Source organism: Myotis myotis, unplaced genomic scaffold, assembly GCF_014108235.1.
Source record: "Myotis myotis isolate mMyoMyo1 unplaced genomic scaffold, mMyoMyo1.p scaffold_m19_p_6, whole genome shotgun sequence".
Classification (NCBI taxonomy): domain Eukaryota; kingdom Metazoa; phylum Chordata; class Mammalia; order Chiroptera; family Vespertilionidae; genus Myotis; species Myotis myotis.
Window position 1 is genome coordinate 14,127,343 of NW_023416368.1, and position 26,311 is coordinate 14,153,653.

At 44.4% G+C, this 26,311-nt stretch overlaps 1 protein-coding gene across 3 annotated transcripts in view; it reads right to left on the bottom strand.

The window, feature by feature from the left end:
• ADRA1B (adrenoceptor alpha 1B) overlaps nt 1-26,311 on the bottom strand; it is a 94,147-nt gene that overhangs the window by 46,063 nt on the left and 21,773 nt on the right. Inside the window, exons 2-4 of one of the 3 annotated variants that reach the window (XM_036315136.1) lie at nt 23,723-23,798; nt 3,005-3,069; nt 1,314-2,456 (exon numbers count right to left, since the gene is read on the bottom strand). In XM_036315136.1, coding sequence (XP_036171029.1) covers nt 1,314-2,262 — 949 coding nt within the window. In that variant the 5' untranslated portion in view covers nt 2,263-2,456; nt 3,005-3,069; nt 23,723-23,798. Of the gene's footprint in view, nt 1-1,313; nt 2,457-3,004; nt 3,070-18,501; nt 18,645-23,722; nt 23,799-26,311 lie in introns of those variants that run through there. The other 2 variants (XM_036315135.1, XM_036315134.1) reach the window with 2 other exon arrangements.

Genomic DNA, 26,311 nt, shown 5'->3' on the forward strand with positions numbered 1-26,311 from the left:
TGATAACGTGGAGAGTAGGTTAAACAGCCTTTTCCCTTTATCTTTTTTAAAGGGAAACTCCTGATACCAGTTTGCTTTCTTTCCATTTGCCACTTTCTCTTAAAGCAGCATGTCTTCAGAATTGTAGTTTCTGGTGGAATTTGGTTGTGTAGGGTTCTAACTGAGCCCCTGGTGTGACTGCAGGCATGTGTGGTCCATGTCATACAGCAGTTGCTACGTTTTCTGATACCACGGCACATGACTTTGCCGTGATCGCCTCCCTCCATTCATTTTTCTGGAGCGTCCCCCAGAGATAGAAGAAATCAAAGCAGATCAGTGCCTCAGAGGAGGGACAAGTGTTTCCCAGCCAATGTGGACAGCATGTCACACTATCCTCTAGGTTTGCCTCTTAACCAGACCTCTTCTTCCTTAGAAGAAATCAGTCAGGTAGCCTTTGAATAACTGAGTAGGACCACCAACCAAAAAAAGAAAAAAAAAAGATGGGCATGTTTTTATAGGAGGGGAAGGACTCAATTTCATCCTAGCAGGATTTGGTGTCTGGCAGCTAATGGTGAGGGGCGACTATAATTTAATTCTGGTCATTTCATAAATCACCAGAGTTAGGAACATTTTTTGGTGAAAACTGAGAATATGTGATCTTCAGGTCATCTCCCTTCTCTTTCAAATCTCAGGGTTTAGATAACTTAAAGGCAAGTTGGGGCTGTGTGACTGTAAAATGCTCTTATTAACTCATAATGAAAGGAGTGCACTGAGGTGATAGCAAGCCGTGCAGGGAGGAGGGGAGCACGCAGTCTCTGCAAAGCTCTTGAGCAGCGTGGGGATCTCTGCAAAGAGCCCTGGAAATGCTGAATGAAACCGCCTTTCTGTGTATGAGCTGTCTCCCTGCTCTCCAGTGCCGCGTCTGCGGTAACTACAAACTACTTTGTATGCTGCATTCGTGAGGCTGCCTTAGCTGACACATGATTACTACTGAAATAATGCTGGTGTGATGTTCAAGTCCAGTGGCCTTTTTAATTATTAAACTGAGGCTGCTGAATGAATTATTCTGCATACCAGATTTTCCTCCTGTGGTTCTATTTCAAGCGACTTAGCGTGTTCTACTAACACCTGAGTTGGTTCTTAGCCAGCTATCCAATCTGCAAAGCCTTTGCAGAACAAACAGTATTCTCTAATCTCCAAACACACACAAACTGGAAAAAACACACACTAAAAAACACACCAAAAAAAACACAGAAAAAAACTTTACAGTAAGCTCATCAGTAAAGCCAAGATCGGAAAATGCCCACGGCCCCTCCACCGAGACCCCAACTCACCAAGTGGCAGAGCGATGAAGAAGGGTAGCCAGCACAAGATGAACATTCCGACCACTATGCCCAAGGTCTTGGCTGCTTTCTTTTCCCTGGAGAACTTAAACAGTTTGACAGCGATGGAACTCCTGGGGTTGTGGCCCTTGGCCTTGGTACTGCTGAGGGTGTCCTCGTGAAAGTTCTTGGAGTGGATCCTCAGGGTCAGCTCCTTGGAGTTGGACATCTCCCTCATGACTCCGGCCTCCAGGTTCTTGGTGGTCCTCTTGGCAACTATGTAGACCCGGCAGTACATGACCAGAATGACCGCCAGAGGGATGTAGAAGGAGCCCAGCGAGGAGAAGAGGGCGTAGAAGGGTTCTTCGGTGACCCCGCATTCCTTGTCATCGTTGGGTGCGGGCTCCTTCCACCCAAGGAGAGGCCCGATGGAGATGACTGTGGACAAGACCCAGACACTGAGGAGCGCCAAGATGGCCTTCCTCCGGGTGACAAGCGTGGGGTACTGCAGAGAATGGCGCACCCCGATGTAGCGATCGATGGAGATGGCGCACAGGCTCAGGATGGAGGCGGTGCAGCACAGGACGTCCACGGCGGCCCAGATGTCGCAGAAGATCCGGCCCAGCACCCAGTAGCCCAGCACCTCCAGGGCAGCTGAGAAGGGCAGCACGGTGAAGCTTAGCAGCAGGTCGGCGATGGCCAGGTTGACGATGAAGTAGTTGGTGGGTGTCCGCAGGTGACGGTTGCAGGCCACAGACAAGATGACTAAGATGTTGCCTACGATGGCAAAGATGATGAAGGCGCCCAGCACCATGCCCACGGAGATGGCCCTGGTGATGTCCAGCTGGGGCAGTCTGGAGTTGTTGGAGGTCTGGTTGGGGCCAGTGAAGTTGGCATTTTTCAACTCTCCCCAGTGGGCAGGTGCTGATGTGTTGTGGCCGGTGTCCAGGTCGGGATTCATCTTAGAGTCCGCCCTCCATAGCCAGCGGGTGGACAGGGCTGGAAGGGCTGCGGGGAAGGCTCCTCAGCTGCCCTGAAACTTTGCCTCCCCCACGGTGGGCTTCTTCCCAGAGGCGCCCTCCTGGCGAGGAGGCATCTCCCCCAGCAGCCGGCAGTGCGTCTCCTGCACCGCGCTGCTCCTTCGCTCGCCTGTGCCTGTCAGAGGGAGGAGGAGAGAGGGGAGAGGCGGCAGCTCCAAGTTAATGGTCCACGTCAGGCGCGCCGGCCGGCTCGCGAGGGAGCAGAGCAGCGGGAGGTGGGGTGCGGGCGGGGGGCGCCGGGCTCCTGGCGGGCTCGCCCGCTGCGGGTCTGCGGGCAGCAGCGTCTCCGCCCAGCCAGCACCGAGGAGGGTCCGCTTTCAATGAGCCGCCTCTGGGCTGACTGCACGCTGGTGACATCAGGCGGGGGAGCCCGGCGCCCTGACTCCGCGCGGCACTAGGGGGCAATGCGGGTCCAGCGAAGGCGCCCGCAGCCCCGACGCCGCCACCCTGGTTAGCTAGCTGCGCCGCCCCCCTCCCCCCCCCCGCGCCCCCGCGCCTCCCACGGCAAACCTGATGTGTGTGAGTGGGGGTGGGGATGAGGGGGTGGGCAAAAAGCACGACTTGAGCGTGGGAATACCCCTTTGCCCCCAACCCGAGGTGGCCCGGAGAGGTTCTTCCCTCCTATTTACTCCTCATTTAAAAAAGTGGGGTGGGGGTGCTTACCTCTAATAGGATGGCATCTGGCGTCAACCCCCAGAATTAGGGGGAATATGCAACTTGTGTGACACCTAAAAGAGGAAGAATGCCTAGGTTAGGCAGGTGGGAAGGACTTGAGTCAGATCTGAGACCAACATCCATCCTTTACCTCTCCATAAAAATAAAAAGGCTTCTCTTTATTCATTCATCCATCCATTCATTCACTTATTCACTCAGACACTCACTCCTTCATTCAACAGATTGTTAACTAAGTGCCCTTGGCCTGCCCTGGGTTCTGTTCTAGGCGCTGTGGACATAGCAATTGAACCAATAGACAAAGACCCCTGCCCTCCAGGAGCTTACATTCTAGTGGGAGGAGACAGTCATTAAAAAAATAAGCAAATTGTGAGGGGTGTCCTATGCTGACAGATATCATGGAGAAAATATGGCAAGGAGCGGGGAAATGGAATGGGGTGTGTGTAGGGGGGTGGCATTTGAAATTTTGAATGGGTGCTCAGGATGTCACTGAAGTGGTATTTGAGTCAAGACCTGAAAGAAATGAGGAACAAGCTAGTGGGCTATCTGGGGGTGAGGATGGTGATGGTGGGGGTTAGAGACCTCTTGGCATCGGGGGACAGGACTTGGGAAATCTAGTTGTTGGTCCCCCCCCCCCTTTCTGCCCATTATCCATGTTGGACATTCAGCTATAGGGACACACTCCCAAAGGTGGGTGAATGGTACTTAGGAGAGATGGGATGAGGCCAAAGATGCTGAGGGAGAGCCTTATGCTAATTAACAATTATCCAATACTTAGTATGTCCCAATCAGTATACTAAGTACTCTTTGCATATGAAAGGATTATTCGCATTATCCTTTCCATTTTGTGAATGGGACACCAAGATACAGTAAAGTTTAACTCTGCCCAAGTCCACACAGCCATCAAGCAGAGAAGCTGGGAACTGAACCCAATGTTGAGTCTATGCCGAGTTGACACTTAGCTGCTGTGTCACACCTTTCTCCCAGAAGCAAAGAAGGGGGTGGCTTTTTCCCCTCAAAATTTATTGAGATATAATTGACATATAACATTGTGTAAATTTAAGGTATATAACATGTTGATTTGATATACTTATAAATTACAAAATGATTGCCATCACAGTGTTAGCTAACACCTCCATCACATCACATAATTACCATTTCTTTTTGTGGTGAGAACTTTTAAGATCTACTCTCCTAGCAGCTTGCAAGTATATAGTACAGTATTATTAACTATAATCACCATGCTGTACATTAGATCCCCAGATCTTATTCATCTTATAACTGGAAGTTTGTACCCTTTGACTAACATCTTCCCATTCTACTCTCCCAACCCCTGGTAACCACCACTCAATTCTCTGTTTCTATGAGCTCAGCTTTTTTAGATTCTACATGTAGGTGATATCATCAGCATGTCTCTTTTGGGGTCTAACTTATTTTATTTAGCATAATGCCCTCAAGTTTCATCTATGTTGTTGCAAATGGCAGGGTTTCCTTCTTTCATGGCTGAATGAAATTTCACAGTATATATACACCACATCTTCTTTATCCATCCATCAATTGATGAACACTTAGGTTATTTCCATATCTTGGCTATTGTGAATAATGACGCAATGAACATGGAATACAGCTCTCTCTGAATTCCTATTTTCATTTGTTTTGGACATATACCCAGAAGTGGGATTGTTGGATCATATGGTAATTCTGTTTTTAATTTTTTGAGGCACTTCCATATGGTTTTTCACAGGACTGTACCAATGTAAATTTGAGATAGGGGGTGGACTGATTGTTATAGAAGGCACAGTTGTCAATTTTGGGACCCTGAGCTACTCATGCTGGGAGGGAACCCACATTTATTGAACTCTTACCGATAGCCAAGCATTTACTAATTTTCCTTTATTCTTCACAACAACCCTTTGAGAGAAGTATAACCATTCTCCATTGACTGGTGAGAAAACCATGATTTAGAGAGTGTTTGTATATTCTGAGGTCACATGACCAGTACACATGTAGCAGATTAATGAGCAGTCACACAGCTGGAGATTGAAAAGTAAAGCCTCATGCTTTCTTTTACTCCTGTCCACAAGCCTGCATCTAGGGCTTCCCACTGTCACTACAACCTGATATTCAAGGCTAGGGAACAAGGAAATCACTCAGGGTGATTGGCATTTAGGATCCTCAACCTAGAGAAAGGTTCTGAATTTCTTTTTATTTATTTTATACATATATTTTTTTTGGGGGGGGTAGGTGGTTATTATACATCTAAGGTTTTAATCTTTTCCCACCAAAATGCACTCCCAAATGCACAAAACACACAATTTCAAGGGATTCCGTGAGATTAAGAGAGTGGTTCTCAACCTTCCTAATGCCACGACCCTTTCATACAGTTCCTCATGTTGTGGTGACCCCCAACCATAAAATTATTTTCGTTGCTACTTCATAACTGTAATTTTGCTATTGTTATGAATCGTAATGTAAATATCTGATATGCAGGATGTATTTTCATTGTTATAAATTGAACATAATTAAAGCATAGTGATTAATCACAAAAACAATATGTAATTATATATGTGTTTTCTGATGGTCTTAGGCGACCCCTGTGAAAGGGTCGTTCGACCTCCAAAGGGGTTGCGACCCACAGGTTGAGAACCGCTGGATTAAGATACCTGAGGTAAAGACAGCTCTGAAAACTGATTTATTTCCTATTTTAATTAAACTGGCTTAAGTTGTTTTTTGATATTTTAAAATAAGAGATTCACAGATTTATAGTGACTTCACTCTGCAAGAACTATTATAATCCTCACTTGTCCATTTTTCATTTTGGAGGTGGCCCAGTGGCAAGTAGTATGCTAGTCAGGTGCAGAGCTGGTTATCAAACAGGGGTTCCATGGCTCACAGAGCTGCGCTCCTTCCTATGCTCCAGAGGGAAGCCACACAGGATAGCTACTCATGACTTACACAGCAGGGTGTGAGACCGGGACAACTCTCTGCCAAGGGTCTTTATGAAGACGGGAGATTGTCCTTGGTCCAGGGTGGCTTATGTATTGCCTGTCTGAAGATAGGGGTTGGGCCAGATGGCCTAGATCTAGGTAACCAGCTTCCCTTGCTGGATGAAGTGACCCCTGAAGGCAACCTTGCTGTCCTTTCTCCCTTCCATCCACAATGGTCACACACTCAGTTCCCACCATTTTCATTCCTCTTTAGATCAAGAATGATGGTGCTTCTCTTGAACTGGTTTATTCCCAAGGGTGAGTGGGAGGAGGAAGAGAATGCCAGTAAATCGGCAGAAGCTGGCAATTAACACAGACAGGGATGTGGGAGAGGAAGAGTGGGACAGAACGGAGAGCAAGCCCCAAGCCCACATTTCGATAGTGGTGGCCCATTTCCCACTTCCCTGGGCACTAATCTCACCAGCTATTGAACAGCCAGCAACACACCATTGAATTTACAGAGGCTGTGTCTACATAATCACAGTAACCAGCTGCAGTGCGAAAACTCAGCCTATCAGATATTTTCCTGTGGTGGCAAAAGGCCAGGAAAAGAAAAAGAGCAAATCTGAGATTCAGAGTTGGTTTAGACTTATTTTGAAAAGAGAAAAGTAAGTTACCTAGATGAGACCTATGTCTTCATTCAAGTGTCAGGATGTGGATGAGATTATTGAGCCACATCTAGAGGTTCAAAATCCTTGTAGATTTCAGACATGTTGTCATTTACCAGTGTCTTTCATGAAGACAAAACAAAAATCCCACCATAAGGCAAACCGGTATTATCTTTAATAGCAGCCATATACCAGGACCCCACTAAAGCAACCTTTGCTAATGGTCCTTTCCTTGCTGTTCCTCCCCTCTCTTCCTTGGAGATGCCTCTTAACCCTCCTGGCTGATATCTGACCGATGGAATTGACCGTTTGTTTAGGTGTCATGAGGATACAAACGCTATTTTATTTTCTCGGTACTCCCTGGGGCAAAGCCAAGCACAGAGCTCTGACTCACTCGAGGCTTGGGGAAGAAGAACCTTTTCATTATCGGTGATTACATTAGAATCCTCTGATGTTGCAAACTCTGATTTCTGGGAGCCCTCTAGGTGAAGCTGCCACTGAGTTTGACCTCTGGGGAGACCAAGGCAATGGGAGACTCAGAGATCTGCTTCGAGGGTCTATGGGAGGAGAGCTCTCACATGGGACCATGCAGTTTTGCATGGTTCTCCCTCTCCAGCTCTCTCCAGTTTTGCATCCAAGCAGCTATATATAGGGGCATCTACCCTGTGTCAGGCACCATGCTAGGTGCTATGGGTGAATCAAAGATTAAATCAAACCAATAGCTTAGCACTGATCTAGGTGCTATGGGCAATGAATAAGATGGAAGAGCACCCTTCACAGTACCTTCTATGTGCCAGGCACTGTGCTAGGTAGGTACTCTGTGTGCATTTATGCAAATCTTCGCAACAATGCAAAGCAGGAATTACCCCCATTTTACAAATGAGGAAACTGAGGCTCGGAGAGGTTCTGTGACACGGCCAAGCTTATTCAGTGAGTAAGCAGCATTGGTATTCAGAGCATTATTGTCAGGCTCCAAAGCTTCATCCCTCTCTCTGCACCAGACTGAGATTTAAAAAAAAAAAGGCAGCAGAAGGTTCAGTGTTCGCCTTGAAGGAAATTACAGCAGAAGACAGAATGTGATCAGGTTCCTGAGCGAGGCAGAGGTCAGGGAGCGGACGGCAAGGCAGAGCCGGCCAGGCGAGAAGGTCCGGCCGAGGAGCTGCTCAGGTCGGGCTTCCTGGGCAACACCCGGTCTGCTGAGAATTTGAGAGCCGACTTGGAATCTAATCCCGCCTCCCTCATTTAATAGCTACTAATGTGACCTTGGGCAGGAGAGTAAAGTGATTAAGAGCCTGAACTTTGGCATCCAACAGACCTAGATTTATGTTCCAGTTCTACTAATTTATTAGCTGTGTCTCCTTGGGCAAGTCATCTATCTAATCACTCGGAGCCCCGCTTGCCTCATCTGTAAAATGAAGATCGAAATAGTCCCTGCCTCATAGGGTTGAGGTGAGGATTAAATGCAATAATGTGTGTCACGTGCCCAGCACAGAGTAATAGTAATAATATCAGCTAAGGTTATTAAGTGTTGGCTAGGTGATAGGCATTGTGCCCCAAATGCCTTATGGCCATGATCTGATTTAATCCTCATAATAATATTATGAGGTAGATGCTACTATCAACATTTATAGATGAGGAAACTGAGTCTCAGAATGGTTGCCCAAGGCCACAGGGGTTAGCCAGCACAGCTGGACTACAAAGCACTCAGTGAATGAGGCTGAAAATGAAAAAAGAGGAGGTAGAAGGCATCTGCTCCAGCTACACGGGGGTCATGAAGGGAGGCTGAGGAGCACCCTTTCTCCTGGGCAGGGGACACTTCAGGCGTTTCCTCCACCTCCAAAGGCAGCAGGTCAGAGGATCCCGGGCGTGAGGGATTTCAGTTCCCTCTGGTAATGACAATTTGTCAATTTTTGTTGAGCACAGATTCCCTCAACTCAGGAATTCTCATTGCACAGCCTTCCTTCGGAAGGTGGAGAACTCAGGAGTATCCCTTTGCAGCAGGCTGGTGAGGATTAATTGCCACGTCATCCAAGGGCTGAATTCACTTCACATGTTTGGGAAGAGCCCTGAGTTGGAGGTCTGGGGTGTGAGGGCAGTGTGAAATGTGAAACACCTGCTAACTCAGGAGCTGGAGAAGGGGTCTATTCTCCCTTGGGCCCCAGCAGCTCCTCTGGTGGGTGGGACAAGATAAATAGGTTGCCCACACCAACCTGTGGTGCTGTACAGTCGAGGGCCAGGAGGGAGAGTGTGCCGTTTTCTTGTATGACTCTGGCTGTCTCTTTAGGGTCATGGACTTTGTCTATCACTTTGCCCAGGAATCTATGGTGACCCCAAAATGGATCTAGGAAGGGTCTCTAGGCTGTGATCTGGTTTGGAGCTGGGTGGGCAGTAGTGTCTGCAGCATGCTCTCCTCGAGACAGATGTCTTTGTCCATATCAAAGACTGAGGGCAGGAAGCTGATGGAGATTTTACTGGCACTAAAGCTCTCCCAAGGTGCCTCTGTATTGCTACTGTCAGAATGTACTTTCTAATCACACTGTTGAAACCATTAAAGGTTAAAGTAAGACATAACAAAACAAAACTTATGGCAATAGGCTCTTTACAGCTGACTTTTGAAGGCTACACTGTTGTAGTTAGGATTATGGACTTGAGAAATGTCAGAATCAGAAAGACCCTAGAGACCGTCTAGTCTAGGGCTCAGCAAATTATAGTCCTTGGAACAAATCCAGACTTGTGCCTGTTTGTTTGTTTATTTATTTATTTTTTGGTAAACAAAGTTTTATTGGAACACCACACCCATTTGCTTGCACATTGTCTATGGGTGCTTTTTCATGCTACAGTGACAGAGTTGAGTGGCTGCAACAGAGGCCCTATGCCCTGCAAAGCCTAAAGTATTTGTTCTCTAACCCTTCATAGAAATCCTTTGTTGACTTTGGGCTAGTCCAGTGGTTCTCAACCTTCCTAATGCCGCGACCCTTTAATATAATTCCTCATATTGTGGTGACCCCCCAACCATAAAATTGTTTTCGTTGCTACTTCATAACTGTAATTTTGCTATGTTATGAATTGTAATGTAAATATCTGATATGCAGGATTTATTTTCATTGTTACAAATTGAACATAATTAAAGCATAGTGATTAATCACAAAAACAATATGTAATTATATATGTGTTTTCTGATGGTCTTAGGCGACCCCTGTGAAAGGGTCGTTCGACTCCCAAAGGGGTTGCGACCCACAGATTGAGAACCGCTGGGCTAGTCCATCCCTCTTATTTCACATGTGGGGACACAAAGGCTCAGAAATGGGGAGGGATTTGCCTAAGGCAGAGCCAGTGTCAGTAGCCTGGGATTTTGATTCCACCAATGTGATTTTTTTTTTTCCTTTTTTTGCTGTCACCCATTTCCACAGTCTGGAGCAGGTTCTGCATTTGAATTATAGCTTTAGTTGACCAGATGTATGATCATGGGCAAGCTACATAAACTCTTTCAGACCTGGGGATAATGCATTCTATTTTCTTGAGATAAGGCACATACAAGGTGATTGTGACAATTAAAGGAGCCTGTAATGCTTAGGCTGGGATCTGGCTCATAAAAAAACATTCAACCCCAAATAGCTACTGTTATTGTATTGATGTCCTCTGTGATTTTATATGCATTAATCTAAACCCTCCCATTCCACATTTCATGAGGGAAAGGACTACTCCTTACCAGTGTTTTTTTACCTTTTTAGGTTCTAGATCTTATTGAGAACCTACTGAAAGCTATGGGCACATGGCTTTACTCCACCCTTTTCCTGAATTTCTGACAGGGGCTTCCTCATTGCCAAGTTCCTAACAGGCCCCTTGATGACTTGATATTCACCCTGTTAATTCTTGTTTTTGTTTGATGGGCCTCTCTCCTGCTAATTGCATCTTGGTGTCACCTCTTTCAGTCTTGGGCAACAGAACTAACCCACTGTTCCCCATTCATCATGCAGTAGAACTTGAACTGAATAAAGTGAATGTCCTTTTGGAGTTTGTGGTCTAGGATGAATAACAGAATGTGCATCTGAGGATGCATGGAGAATTGTGTGAGACATTGAACACGGATGCAAGTTAAATAAGGAAACAAAATACATGACGCTGGTCTCAAATTTCTCCATACTTCCTCTTCTTCCTCTCTTGTGGCCCTCTGAACCAAACCATCCAACTCTTTTGGAGGATTTTCACTTGTGGCGGCCACCAAGTTCAGTAAGGTCTACAGGAAGCGGTGGAACCTTTTTCCTTGGGGGCATCTAAAAATGGTATCTGGATAAAGTGTTAGAACCCAGCTTCAGAGAGGACAGACTAGGGCCCTGGGGAGCAAGGCAAGTAAGTGATGTCAGAGGGTGACTTGTGCCTTCTCGTCTCTTCTCTGGCAGAGATGACAGCATAGGACCCTGGATAGGGGTGGATATGCTTGGGAACTGGTGTGTACATTATTGTGGGGCCCATGGGCCTGGAAAAAGAGGGCAGAGGGTGAGAAAGGCAGTTTTCTTTGCCCATCTCCTTCGTGTACTGAGGAATGCTGGGACAGGAAATGCCCAGCGTTTCACAGATGTTTACTGGACACTAAACTGGCAGATTTGGGAGTCCTGGAAAAGATGAAGGGTGTAAAAGGAGGAGCCTTGGTTTTTCTGCCGCTTGGGGGACTGTCCTGGTAAGTGCTTGGGGATGGAGTTTGGAGAAGATTTTGTGAAAACTTCTAGATAGGAGCAGCCTGGTAAAATGGCAGTTAGCTGCGTGCTGTGAATTACAAGTTCCTGGAGGGGCCTCCAAATATCTGCCCTGCCTTTTGGAGTGCTATCCATTGAGAGGTAGGCACTGTCTCTGCCCAGGCCCTATTTTAACTAACTGTGACTGACTGAGTGCAGTCATGCATCAGGCATTGTGCTAATTCACAAGCAACATCTCATTTAATCCTCCAAAAACACTTTTGCGGAAGACATTGTTGTCTTCAATTTGCGGGTGAGGCAACTGAGGATAAAATTAATTACATGTCCACGATTACCCAGAGATGGGATTAGGGCAGAGGCAGTTTGACTCAAAATCGATACTTTTCACCTCCCCAATACTACCCAAATTTGGCTGTAGGCTGACCTCTCAGCTAAACAAAATTACAGGAATTTCTGGGCAAACCTTAGCCAGCCAGGTACATGCATTCAGAGGCAGAAGTTGTTTTGGACTGTGTGTGCAACATGGGCCCTTCTCTAGAGTGGGGTCCTCCCTGGGAAGCTCAAGTGAGCTCGAGGGCATGTGTCAGGCTGGAATCTCAAATCTTCCAATAAGAAAAGTGGAAGACCTGACCCCATAATTGTCTTTAAGGACTGCAAAGGCTATTGATCCCATGATGATAACCAACTCTGTTACCTATGAGAGAGAGAGAGAGAGAGAGAGAGAGAGAGAGAGAGAGAGAGAGAGAGAGAGAATATAGACTGTAAACTCAGTATGAGAGATGCTAGTCAGACCTAAGGAACTAGCTTATTAAACATCAGATCAAGTTCTAGTTTCTGGCACTTCCTAGCTTTGTGACCTTGGGCAAGTTATTTCATTTATTTAAGCTTCGGTCTGTTTATCTGTTGCATGGATATTTTAATGATATTTACCCCACTGAGTTGTTGTCAGGATTCAATGGGACTTTGGCACCTAGAAACCTCCCAATAAATGTTATCGTTGAATTATGTGTAATTATAAAAACATAAAACAGATTTCTCAGAATCTGGGGTACTGAGGTAAAGATTTTCCTAGTTGACCTCTCAGTGAATCTTCTAACCCTTTACTTGCCAACTGATATAATTGATTACTTTTTTTTTTCCTGATATAAATAGTCCTGAAAAATTAGTGGCTGGAAAAATAACAATAATACAAATAACAATAGCTACCATTGGTTGAGAATCCTACTGTGTGCTAGGTTTGTATTATAGCCTTTACACACACTATCTCATTTTAACACAAAATCCTAGGTAGGCAGAAGTAATATATCTGGCCTTTGAGATGCAATATCTGAAATGGCTTCTGCCATACCCAGAGAGCCTGAGCTTGCTGGAAATATTTCTTCTTGCAGAGAACTCCTGGCAAGATTAGAGACAAAGCCAGTGGGTGGGCTTGGGGAGTGGGGTGTGGTGGGCAGTGGGCCCTGTGAACTCTCTGTGCAGAGGGAAAGGGAAACAGCTTGGTTCAGCAGGCAGGTGGCAGGCTCCCAGCCTATAATTCTTGGTTCCTGGTCCAATTAGTGTCAACAGGAATTTTCCTTGTAAATCAGACCAAAGAGGCTCACAGACTAAAAACCATCACATCAGAGGCCAACCATTCATGCCCTAGAAAGGCAGGGAAGGAAGGGGGCACCTGAGAACCCCCACCTCTCCCTAATACTTCAGAGAGGTCCAGATCTATGAGAAGGGGAAGAAGAGAAGGGGGAAAAGGGCAGAGAACAGACTCCAGTGAATATACATCTTCAATTGAATTCCAGGGGCTGAGTGGAGAAGTGAAAAGGAAAAAGTACTCAGTCTGGAAGTGTTTTCCCCCTCTCAAGTCAATCTGCGAAACTTATCCCTAAAGCAACAGAACCAACTCTAGGTGTGAAAGTTTAGTTCTCTGTTCTCACCTGAAAACTTTAGAATGTTCCTTTGCTCCGTCTGGGGGACTGCCCACGTTCCCCCTTCTTGGTGCTGCTCCCGTGGGAGGCTAAGAATTTAGGAAGAAGGAAATATGGAGCCATTGAACAGACCAAGGTTTGCCTACACAACCAAAGATACCAAACTTTCCTGGGCATGAGCCACCTACAGGGGGCCTTAAAATTCAGATTCCTGGGTCCCGGATGCAGTAGGTCTGAAGTAAGGCCCAGGAATCTATATTTTTCACAAGTCACCCAAATGATTCTACTGCAGAAGACTGGCAGACGACTTTTTGAGAAACATTATTGTAGCCTGTTACCCCCCATTTACAGATCATTGAATGGAGGCCCAGAAAGTACAAATGACTTGGCTGAATGTCTCACAGAAAGGGTTCTTGTAGGGTCTAGGTCTTAAACCCAGGTTTTTTGATGACCTGTCTTGCTAGTCTTGCCTCAGCTGGACACATTAAAGATGACTTTGGCCTTCACGTGCTGTTCCTTATTCCTTGCTAGGCAGGGGCCATCCTCTTCTTCACAGCTCCAATCAAGGGTCACTTCCTCAGGGAAGACTTTCTTGCCTCCTCCCCACCTTAGTCTAGGTGAGGTTCCTTTCTTCTCTGCTCTCAGAAAACCACATCCCTCTCCTTCACAGCATTCACCCTGGTTTGTGATTACACAGCCTCCATGCGATTATTGCATCAATATCTGACTGCCTCCCTGGATTTCAGTTTGCTCATCCAAGGGCCTAGCACAGTGTGTGATGGACAGATAGTAGGTACTCAATAAATATTTATTAGATAGTCAGTGAATGAATGAATGATAGTTTTAACTGACATATCTGCCTTTCAATGAGCTTTCTCTTTTGAGGCCTTTTGTTGGGGGGAGGGTGTGGGGAGGGAGTGTCTTGTTTTTGGCCGTGGCTGTGTGATCTAACTGCTCATCTATCCCTGAAACCAGAGCTTCTGGGAGGCAAAACTGTGTAGGAGGAGGTTTACTTTCCTTGATTTTGTTTGTCTGTCTCTCTTCTCTATCATTTCTTTAATCTTTCTGTTATTACAGTAAATTTTATGTTGGGGATCCATTCTCCTCTATGCAAGCCTCCCTTCCTTTCAATTCTAACCCTTGCCCAAGGTCCCAACGCCCCCATGTTGCCTCTAGGCATCCCTGAATCCTGAACTTTTCTAACTGTTCCTGGTCAAAATCAACCAGTCCAATGTTCTACCTCCTGAAGGCCTGTGTTACAACAACTCTTCAAAGCGATGGCTTCCTCCCAACAATGGATCATGACCTCATCTATTGCCTCCCCTCCTCCCCTTTAACTTGAACTAAGCTCATCACTTTCTTAGCCAAAGTTGTGCTGCTCCAATGAGCTGGTGAAACCTTTGATATTAGGGCTCATCCTCTATGGAGCCCAAGAAGCACTGATGATGGGAGGAGGATTCTAATGATCAGCAAATATCTACTGAGCCCCGAGTTAGGGTCTGAGGGACATACAGAGATAAAGAGTGTGTTTTTTCTCTCAAGGATCTTTATTGAGGTGTCATGGACTCACATTTAACAACAGTGTGGTAATTAAATAACATTTCTAGACACTTGTTGCTTGTCCAACAATGATGGTAACCAACAAGTGCTATGAGTGTAAATTAGATTCCATGTATAATGTACTTTGTATTTGGCCTGACACACAGTAGGCCCACTCAATCATGCTAATTCTTCTTCCCTCTAACGGAAGGAGGGATTTTTCAGGGCTTGAGTTAGGTGAGCTGGCCTCCACTGAGGAGGGGTGTTCTCTTTGTGGTTCTGGGGAGAATATTCAACTCAACTCCATAAATGCACTCGCTTGTATTCAGAATTGATTTCTGTTTGAAAACAATTACTCTCTTTGCATTCAAGTGGGTCTCCTAGGATCCAGCTGAGCCACACTCTTACTTGCTGTGTGTACACAGGAGAGAGGTATTCAGAAGAGATTGTGTAGCCCCGTGGTCGGCAAACTTCAGCTCGCAAGCCACATGCGGCTTTTTGGCCCTTTGAGTGTGGCTCTTCCTAAGCCTTAGGAGTACCCTAATTAAGTTAATAACTATGTACCTACCTACATAGTTTAAGTGTAAAAAATATGGCTCTCAAAAGAAATTTCAATCGTCGTACTGTTGATATTTGGCTCTGTTGACTAATGAGTTTGCTGACCACTGGTGTAGCCCATCCTTCACTTCATAGATGGGGAAACTGAGGCCAGACAAGTGACTTGACCATGGTGACTCAGAGCCAGAACCAGAATGAAAGCCTCTAATGTCCAGCTCAATACTCTCAAATACAAATATATTTAATATAACTATATATTATTTACATTATTTAATCCCTAAGCAAATGAAAACAGCTTTTAAAAAAAGTATCAAAGTAAATTGTGCTTTTGGTAAAACTAGGGATAGATATAGAGAACAAAAGGGAATCACTCTTTGTTCTACTGTCCAGAGAGAGCATCACTGTAAATGTTTTGGCAAATGTTTTCTAGACTTTCCACATTCATACACACATGCACACACATGCATACATGCACACACACTTGCACCCATGCACACATACAAGTGTATCTTGTTTGGGCCCCTCACCTCCATTCAACCTCTTTAGTACTCACAGCTGTCCCCTGAGTCCCACCTCTCAGACACAGGCTCATCCCCTCCTATGGCTCTAGGGTTGAACCCTAATTCAATCATAGTCAATGAGAGCCCCAGGACTTCTTTGCTATGAGATTTGAAGATGAGGGGAAGTAGGATTTGAAGCAAGGTCTGAGGCATTACAGTTACCATGTGACCACTGTGAGGGTGCCCGTATGAATGTGGAGCTGAACAGAGCTGACTGATAGGGTCTGTCCTTCCCACTCACTCCCACAGGAGTTATTCCCATGAGGATAACTCTAGTGCTTTAGAGAAGCTAGGTGCCAATGGCCAGTGGATCCAATTCTTAGCAGAAGGACTTTGAGCAAGTCACTTCATCTCTCTGAGCCCAGTTTTCCTCATCTGTAAAGTGGGATACTACTTGGGAGGTCATAGTGAAGAAAATATGCTACTAGTTCTATTAATCCCAATAACAATTACATTTACAGCTGCCTCTATTGGTTGTTTGCTGTGGTCAGGAGTTATGATAAACAGGTCAATATATTGTTTCATTTAATCTCCATACCCACAGAGAGTGGAAGGGGGATCTGCTCTGGCTGTTTGTGTAAAGGTAAAGGATTGAAATGCAGGACCTGATTCCAGCTGCCCAGATTTCTGTCTCAGTTCAACCTCCCTTGGTACCCACCGCTGTCCCCTGAGTTTGCCACCTAACTGATCCCTTTGCCTCTTTGAGTGTTTGGTAGCGGTATCTTGATACGTTTCAGGTCCTCTTGCCTGGGGGCCATCTTGCTCTTTGCAGGGAACAGGACACTGATTCCAAACTAGAGAGTGGGAAGCCCCTGCAGGGTTGTCACTGAGAGGGCGGGGACATTGGCCAGAGTCCTGTCTGCCTGCAGTGCTCCCCTCCTGGCTGTGCCCCAGTGTTCCCTAGGTAACCACGGGATGCTGCACAGATTGATGGCCCTGCTGCTCCTGAGTAAGTACCTGACAGGTTTTGTCCGAGACAGATGGTGTCTGGCTCCCAGATGACTCATTGGGAGGGGAACAGACACCCATGGGTGACACAGAAGAAAGAAAACCCCCTCCTTCTCACCTCCCACAAGCAGGGAGACTGAGAGTAATTTCTCCATCACACAGGCTGTTCAAAAGGCAGATATTCAAGGCTCCCATATTATGGATGGGGGTACTGAGGCCCTGTTTCATCCATTCCTTCACTTATTGCACGAACATTTGTTGAGCTTTGTGCTAGGCTGTGTTAAGACTATGTGGAAAGTGCAAATGTGGGAAAAACATAGACTCTGTCATCAATAATACTATTGATTATGCAGGCGAATAAGTCATGGAACAGGGAACTATCATGAGGGTGGGATTTAAAGTGTGGGGAAGCCCCAAGAGTGGGAATGTCAATCATTTGTGTTCAAATGGGTTCAACTTTACTTTATTCTTTCAGCATCTACCAGGTGCTAAAGACAGCTGAGATGAACAAGAAATCCCTTAGGAAGCTTTTAGAAAGGTGCTGGATTTTCCTCAAGGTTGATTTTAAGAAAGTTGAATGATTCAGAATTGAAATTACATAGTGGGTTCATTAGTTCATGCTGGCATTTAGCAAGTCTTTATTTTTAAAGTATTGTTCCTATTGGAATCCTATTTGGCCTGTTTGGGTGGTTCTGGAGGAGATGCACCACCTGGGAAGTCCCCTCACTTTTCCCCCCAGGGAGTCGAGCTGGCTACTCTAAGGCAGAGAAAAGAGATTTCACTGGGTCCTTTCAGAGAGCGAACTATGTTTGGTCTCCACTTGGGAGCCTGTTGGAGTAACACATATACTTTATATTGTGAATAATTCTACATTAATGTGCCTATTTAAAAAAACCCACCAATATGTCCATATATAAATTTTCTGCTTCTGAGTAGTCACTTCAAGAGGCGATAAGCCTGTTTCAATAATGCCATTAAATTATATTTTTCCTCCTCTTTTAATATTGTTCTCAAACCAATGCATGTTCTTGGGAACATTATGGTGGAGTCAAGCACTCATTGTTTGAGAGCAGATGTGATTTTTAGAAGCAATCAATAGTCCTTATGAAGGCACATAGTCTTCTCTCATCCTTGGCTGTCTGTCCCAGATTCTTTCCATCATGTCCCCAGGCTGTTTTAAATGGCTAGGGGCTAACTCCTTATCCTCCAGGGCTTGGTCAGTGGGGGGTGTGGCAGGAGGGAAAGAAATAGGAGAAGCCAGGACATTTCTCTCCCCACCCCTACACTTCCTCCTCTCTGTTTCTTGGGGGCTACTTCCGGTAAAGGTTCATCACTTCCATGGTTCCTTTTCCACTAGAAAGATCACACACATATAATATATATAAATAATCCTATATAATAAAAGTGTAGTATGCAATTGTCCCCTCCACCAGGAGTTGTCTGGGAGTTCAACCAGGGGGTGGGTTGGCTGGGGTAAGGGAGGGAGGACCCGGCTGGCCGGCAGCCGGCAGCCACTAGGGACTCTACCAGTGCACGAATTTCCTGCATTGGGCCTCTCGTGTATATGTGTGTGTGTGTGTATGATATAAATAAATAAATAAATAAATAAATATATATATATATATCAATGGCTTGAACTTGCTATAAAATATAATAGAAAAGAGATTTCACTCACAATAGCAACCAAATATGCAACACCCAGGAATATCTTCAACGAGAAATGTAAAGGATGGCCCTGGCTGGTGTGGCTCAGTTGGTTGAGCGTTGTCCCATGCACCAAAAGGTCACATTTGATTGCAGGTCAAGGTACATGCCTGGGTTGCAGATCTCCAGTAGGGGGCAGCCAATTGATGTTTCTCTCTCTGTCTCTCTCTTCCTCTTCTCTAAAATCAATAAAAACATTTTATAAAAAGAAATGTTAAGGACGTATATGGAGAAAATGATAAATTTTTAGCGAAGAGCATGAAAGAAGCTTTAAATAAATGGAAAGACATGTTATGCTTCTGGAAATAATGGAATCTACTTAAGGCAATTCCATAAAAAATATCAATGGGATTTGGAGGAAACTTAATGAAATGATTCCAACGTGCTTCTGGAAGAATACATGCTTAATACCAAACAAATTTAGAAAAAGAAGGGTTATGTGGAGGTAACTCCCTACAAATTAAAATGCTTGAATGTGACTGGCCCAGGATTAGGCTGGCAGATTATTAAAATAGATCACCTAAAACCAGATCCACCTATGCACCAGAACTAATATGCGACATTTCCACTCTCTACAAGTGGTGTCAATTTTGGATATTTGAAAAAATAAATAAATAGTTAGACCCTTACTTTTCACTTTACATAAAATATAAATCCCAGATAAATTAGAGATTTAAATGTAAACATCTAAATTATAAAACTTCTAGAAGAAAGGACAGGTGCATAGTTTTAGCTTCTTAGGATTAGGGACATACTTTTTTTAACAATGTTATCAACATCAGAAACCACAAAAGAAATGAAGAAATGAGTATGAATATAAATAAAAATGTGGAACTTGTGTGGTAAAACCTCCCACATTATCAAGCTAAAACAAAGGATATATTAAAAACATATTTTCAACTTACATTAATAATCAATATTAATATTCTAGATACTTAAAGAATCTTTCTAGATCAATCATGAAAAGAAGAATAACTTCCAAATAAAAATGTGGAAAGGACAAGAAGGGATAAATCTTAAATAAAATATGTAAAAAATCAATAATCATATAAAGCTTTGTATAGCAATAAAATAAATGCAAATTACACAACAATGATATCTAGATTTTACCTACTGGGTAGGTAGAAAGGAATAAAACTAAGTGTGAAAAATCGGAAAAGGATGAAGCAAAATTGATTATCTCATACAGAGCTGGTAGGCGTGTAAATTGGAACTTTTCTAAAGGGCCTTTGAGAAAATGTGTCAAAAGATTCTAAAATATGTATAGCATTAATTTAGCAATCCCACTTGTTGGAATTTATCTTAAGAAAATAAGCAAACAAATGTGCAAAGATCAGCTCATCACAGCTTTTCTGTGAAAGCAAATTCACACACACATATACACTTACACCTAATTGGAAATGTCAGGGTAAATGTCTACCAATAGGGAACTGGGTAAGACATTATAGTACATCCCCATGGAGAATACTATGCAGCCATTTAAATGACAAAAATGTCAACTCATGACATAGCATATATTCCATGACATTCTGTCCATGAAATATTGAAAGTGAAAAAATGAGGGTGTTAAACTATACAAATAGTTAAAGCCATTTTTATAATTATGTAAATGTTTAGATGATTAGAAAGAGGTAATAAGCATATATACAAATATATTTGCTGGGATTATATTTGAGTAAGTGGAAGGTTTACAGGTGATTTCACATTTTTCTATATTTTCTAAAAGTTTTCTTTTCTTTTATAAACAATAGATATGTAACCAACTGTCCATCTTTCCCTCCAAAAATTATTTTGAAAGGGCAAAGTCAATTGGAGCCAAGTCTGTTAAGCAATGTAGGTGCCAAGATGGAAGGCTTTTTCACAGAGAGGTCTACTTACACTGTACTTATCCTTTTCCCACAAACTTTTGGCCCATTTTCCCCCCTTTCGCTAGAAATACTCTTTCCAAGATGCCTTTCTCCTCTTAATAATCTCAATCCTCTCTACCTATGAAAGTTCTACTCAGCCTTCGAGGGTTGGCTAAGTCGCTGTGGCCCTCTCCCCATCCTTGCAGCCAGATCTGCTTGCTCCTTCCTCAGTGTTCCCACAGTGCCGTGGACACAGCTCCAGCACAGTCCACACATGCAACCAGGTGTCACAGTTCCCTGGGAACTTCCTGTTCTATTCTCTTCCCTTTACAGGGGAATCAAGCTGGAGTTTTGCAGGTTGGGATGAAGGTGGGGAAGCACCACCTGAAAGAATGGAAGGCATCAAGTTGCAGGAGGGCTCAGCGTGCTCACATCCATGCAGGTCCAAGTGCAGAAGTTAGGGAGGGGACCAAATCTGGCTGTGTGGACTTAAACTGGAACCGGAGACATCATACCTATCGGACCATGTGCTTACAAGGATTCTTGGTTCTAGAAAACTAGCTCCAATTAGCTTAAGCAAAAACCAGGAATTTATTATGTTAGTTGAGTGTAACACACAATTCAAACCTGTGTTTGGGCTTCAGCAGCAACTGGACCCAGGGGTTTAAGAACTTTTGGATAACTCCTCACATACCACATCTCATCTTTGTTTCCTTCTTTTTTTCCCCACAGGATGAAACCCTTTTCTTTTGATTAACATGATGAGAAACAAGACCACAAAAGTCGTAATTTTTACATTTTAAGAATGTAGGCAGTCACAAAAAAATATGGCTCCTTTATACCAGTCTTAGTATAAAACTCCTATGGAAGGGTTCAGATAAATTACATGTGGGCCAATCAGCTGTCACGAGGCAATGGTTCTATTATTGCCCCAGCTTGGGTAGGTGACAAGCCCTGGATCAACCACCTTGGCCAGGGGAGAAAGGTCACATCCTTCTGGGATGGCTTCCATGGTGACTGTGCAGACAAGGGGAGAGACAGTTCTCAGAAAGAGGTGCCTCATAGGTATTCCCTACAGAGCACACAGGATGCAAAATGGGATGGAGGAGAGCCTGAGGGTTTAACTAGAAAAATCACTTAACATTTGGAGATTAGTTTTATGAGCCAGCAGGAGTACAGCGTTTGGATGGATTGGCCACATGCCTAATTTTTTCCTTCTAAATTATAAATATTTTGAGGTCCTGGACTCTTTTGTTGCAGTTTGCTCATCTCTCAGTGATCGTTAAAGCCCCTTACACCTGATAGGTAGTCGGTAAAGGTTTGTTGTAATTTTGATCTAGAGTGTTCTAACTGGGGGTTTTGCACACTGGATCTGCAGGCATTCAAAAAAGAGTACTGGAAGCATTTTTGACATAAAGAAATAAATCCCCAGCTTCTTCCCCAGGTGACTGCTTTGATGATAGCACTCATTTAGAAGTGGAAGTTTTAGAAAGCAAGTAATAACTTATTTCATTTCCTAGTCCCCTTATGTGTGTGTGACGTGTATGAAAGCAGCACTCACATGGGATCTGGGATGCATACAGAGCATCTCACAGCATCATGAAGATGTCCCATTTCTACTGGGCTCTTGTCAAGACTAATTTTAGCCAGAGGTAGAGGGTGTAACATTCATTCTTTTGATCTATAAATCCAATCAGTTAGGATCCTGTGATTGGAGAGTCCACACTAGACTACGTAAGCAAAAGGAATTTATTGGTTTATATCAGAGAATGTCTGGCTTCAGGGGAAGCGTGATGCAAGACTCAGACAGTACAACCTGTATATAATTCTCTATTTTTTAATTTTGCTTTTTGGTAAGGGCTTTATTTTTAATCAGGATTTAACTTCATGCTCCCCAAAATTACTGCCAACACTTCTTGGGCTACATGCTTCCAGGTTCACACCCAGTAGGAGAGTTCACACCCAGTAGGAGAGATAAAGCTCACCTATACTCTTGCTTTAGAAAAATCCCTGGATTTGAGTCTTATTGGCCCTGTTGGGGCTATGGGTTCAACTCAGACCCAGTCACTGTGGCTGTGGGTTTGGGGTGGATGAGACACACTGCTCTGTTTAGCTTAGTTATGTCGGAGTTTTGCTCATGACTGGAGTAAAATGTAAAAGTTGAGAGTGAGGAGGGCAGCTCTCCAAACAAAATTGGGCTATGATATCACAAGAGGCAGAAGAGATGTTGGATGGTAAAATCAACAACAAAGTTCACCACAAAGTACGCATTTGGCAGGGATTTGGGGTCCCTGTGATCTAAATAGCTTATTTCGTAAGATGTACAATTAAAGCCCAGAGAAGGTAACACACTTGCCCCAGGACACACAACAAACTGAGAACAGGGCCAAGGACTCATTATTTCCCATTGGGAGCTCTTTGCACTGAAGCATTACCTTTTAAGGGCCCACCTCTACATCCCAGGTCACCATCTCCTACCTCAGTTTTCATCCCCACGAGGGATCAGAGGAGCAGGGCTGCCAAGTACAGTGGTGCAGGTTATGGACTGCACGATTTCAGGGGGTTCTGTTTAACCAAAATCCATATGAATGGCACTTCTAGAGTTGTGCAGAGCATGACCTGTATGGGCATAATTAGGAGGCCTATAACAAGAGGATGGATCTGGAATTTGTTCTTCAGTAGGGATGGCAAATACTTGTCACGTGTAGTGACACGTCTCCCTTCAGTAACCATGACATGCATTGCCTACCAATCATGTCACTATTTCCCACTAAGCTCAGATTTAGTCTCAGAATTTTTCTCAATGCAACCTTCCAGGTTCTCACCAGTTTTCAGTTGTAGCTGCCACTTGAGCTAAAATCTATTTGCTTTCCTGTACTAAAGTAAGTAGCGCACTTCAGAATGATTCTGCTCCCAAACCTCTACTTAGCATCTGACCGTTGATACTAGCATCAGATAGTGAGAAAACTCCCAAACAAAACAGTCAATGTGGCCATGACAACATCATAGAATGTTTTAAGGATTAATTGTGATAATACAAGTCAAGTCCTGAGATGGTAACTGACATCTTGCAAATGGTCAATAATTAGTAATTGAATAATAAAATATTAAAAATCACCGTGTTGAAACCTATAAACACATGTTTGACCTCCTAATAGCTTCTAATCTCTGTTTGTATTATTTACTTATTTATTTATTTTTAAAGAGTTATGTACTTTTTAATATATTTTTATTCATTTCAGAGAGGAAGGGAGAGGGAGAGAAAGATTTAGAAACATCAGTGATGAGAGAATCATTGGGGATGGAGTCCGCAACCTGGGCATGTGCCTTTGACCAGAATCATACCTGGGACCAGTCTGCAGGTTGATGCTCTATCCACTGAGCCAAACCGGCTAGGGCTGTTTGTATTCTTGTTTAAACCCTAGGTTAGAACATAAGTCAAAGGTGAAATTTTAAAATCCAGGGGGGATAATTCTCTGTCCTATGCCTTATGGCTATCTCTTGAGTTGGTCTCTCTTCTCTCTTTCTCTCCCCCCCCCTGGCTGTCTGTGTTCATAGGAACCAGTGAACTTGTGGGGCTGTGGTAGTGGCAGGTGCCAGGGGAGGCCATCCTTCAGTGCTTTTCACTGGCAAAGCAGAAGCAGCCATGCACATTGGGCAGGACCACAGACACAAGCACAGTTGGTTTCTTTAAGTGGAACCAGCCAGAGCTAGTGGAGACACCACAGACCAGCCTTGCCAGGGACTTCTCTGCCTGTGGTTTGCCAGCCTGGCCAGGCGAGTGAGGAGAGAGAGCAGGGAGGGTGGTGAGTGTTATTAGCTCATTGGCATTGGAATAGGGAGCTCTGCCAGACTCTGGCAGGAACATTTCTTTTCAGGCACCAGTGCCCCTAGTCCTTATCCTGCTCCTGGGCCTTCTGTGAGTGAACAAAGAAGAGGTGGCCAAACTCCTTAGATGTCCGCTCAGAACAGAGTGACAGAGAATGTCCCGGCAGGATGGAACTTTGAAGATCATGTGATGCGGACTCTTTATTTTATTGATGAAAACACTGGGAGTCCAAAAGCAAAATCTTGACTCAAATGTTCACCAACAGGCATAGGCCTGGGCCCTTTTGAAGTCTCAGATGGGTCAGCTCTGTGAAGGGTTCCCTGTGGACACTTGACCTTGCAGAGAGGTGAGCAAGCGTTTCAGGCACCTTGCAAGGTCACTGGAGGAGACATTTTTGGGGGCAGAGAAATTTTAAAAAATCACTCAGCTTAAATGACCATCTGCTTTATCCATGGGTGGGGCCGGTTCAAGAGATACCAAATCAGTCAATGAGAGAGGCAGAGGAGTCCAGAGAAATAGCCCCTGGCGTCCAAAAAGCTGCACTTCTATCCCAGCCATGCCACCTCCTTGCTGTGCAACTGTGGGTCACTCCCTTGATTGTCTGAGCTTTGATTTCCTCCTCATTACATGGGGATAGCAAAGCCATTGCCAATTTGCCTAAAAGGGTTGCTGGGGAGAAAAAAACAGGAAAAAAAAGCTGGGAAATTTCCAAATGGTCCCATGTTCTATAAATAATTATTTGGGACCTGGACAGTTGGTTACTTTGAGCTCTTTCATAACAGAAGGGAATTCTCAGACTCCACCGTGCTGGGCACTGCATTAGGCACTCTCACCTGTTATCACATGAATATGCATGATGACCCAGCATCTTTCTGTCTTGAGACAGAGAACTAAAAATTTTCTGCCCGGTGCTGGGCAGTACTTTCTATTCTTGAGAATTTTGTTGAAGGGACTGTGAGATTTGAGGCTTCAGTAGAGCATGGCTGATGAGTGGTCTATCCTGAGATGGTCACATCAGAGAACAAGAATGGATTTGACAGAGGACCTAACATGCTCTTCAACTTGCAATTGGTTTCACATCATATTAAGTTTCCAAACCCTGTGAAATAAGGGACTCATGTCGTCCCTACCCTTCCACACCCACATGCAGTGAACAGTAGATCATCAGATTTTTCCTTTCTGAGCTCGCACCTTTTTATCAGAATCAGGAGGGACCGCTGAGAATTCTGGGGACACATTTGATCACTTAAAATTGATTGGTGCCATTAAGCTCTGGGGAAGTGATACAAGAGCTCGGAATTGCAGTGGGCATGCAGAGGAAGCAAATTTCTGACTCCTATAATACCTATAAAGGTCACAGTAGGGTGACTGGCACAAACCAAGCCTCTTCAAAGGATGGCAATTATTTTTATTTGCCATGAGGAACCCATTTCAAAATTCAGCATTGATAACTCAAGCTTTTTGACAAATTCAAGTGACTTCTATTCTACAGTTATGGTAGAAACTTAAGGAGACTCTCCCCCACCTCAAACTCTACGCCATTGAGCAGCCTAGAGTTTGTACCCAATCCAGGCTTCCCTAACACCAGCCTGCCCTCGTCTCATATGGAGTCAGGCCTGGCCTCCAGCCGAAGAACTGAGCTGCATGGCTGCGGGAGGTTGTTGTGAAAAATTTCAGCGATGAATCACTGATGTTTTGCCTGAGGGCTAAAAGCACAGTCAATTTATTTGGTGCCTTTCTGCCTCCAAATTATCTAGCTCCTGCAAGTTCTTTCGCTTGGGAACATTAACTCAGGTTTGCTAGGGCCTCCTCTTCCTGTTGTATAAGCCACCTCCCTACCTGGTTTCCTCTCCCACCTCAACAAACCTGCTGATGTGGAAAGTTTTTCTTGCCGAGGTGTCAGCCTCAGAGGGCTGGGTCTTCATGAATATAATTGAAGACAGCAGAAGTTAAGCTGGGGAAGTGTAGCATCAGTGATTTTCAAGCCACATTGGTACTTAACACTGTGTAGTTTTATTCATTTACTTTTTTTCGTCAGAAAAGTAATCTTGTAGTTTATTGATTAAATGAGCCTGTGCAAGCAAAAGCACAGTGTGAACTATAAA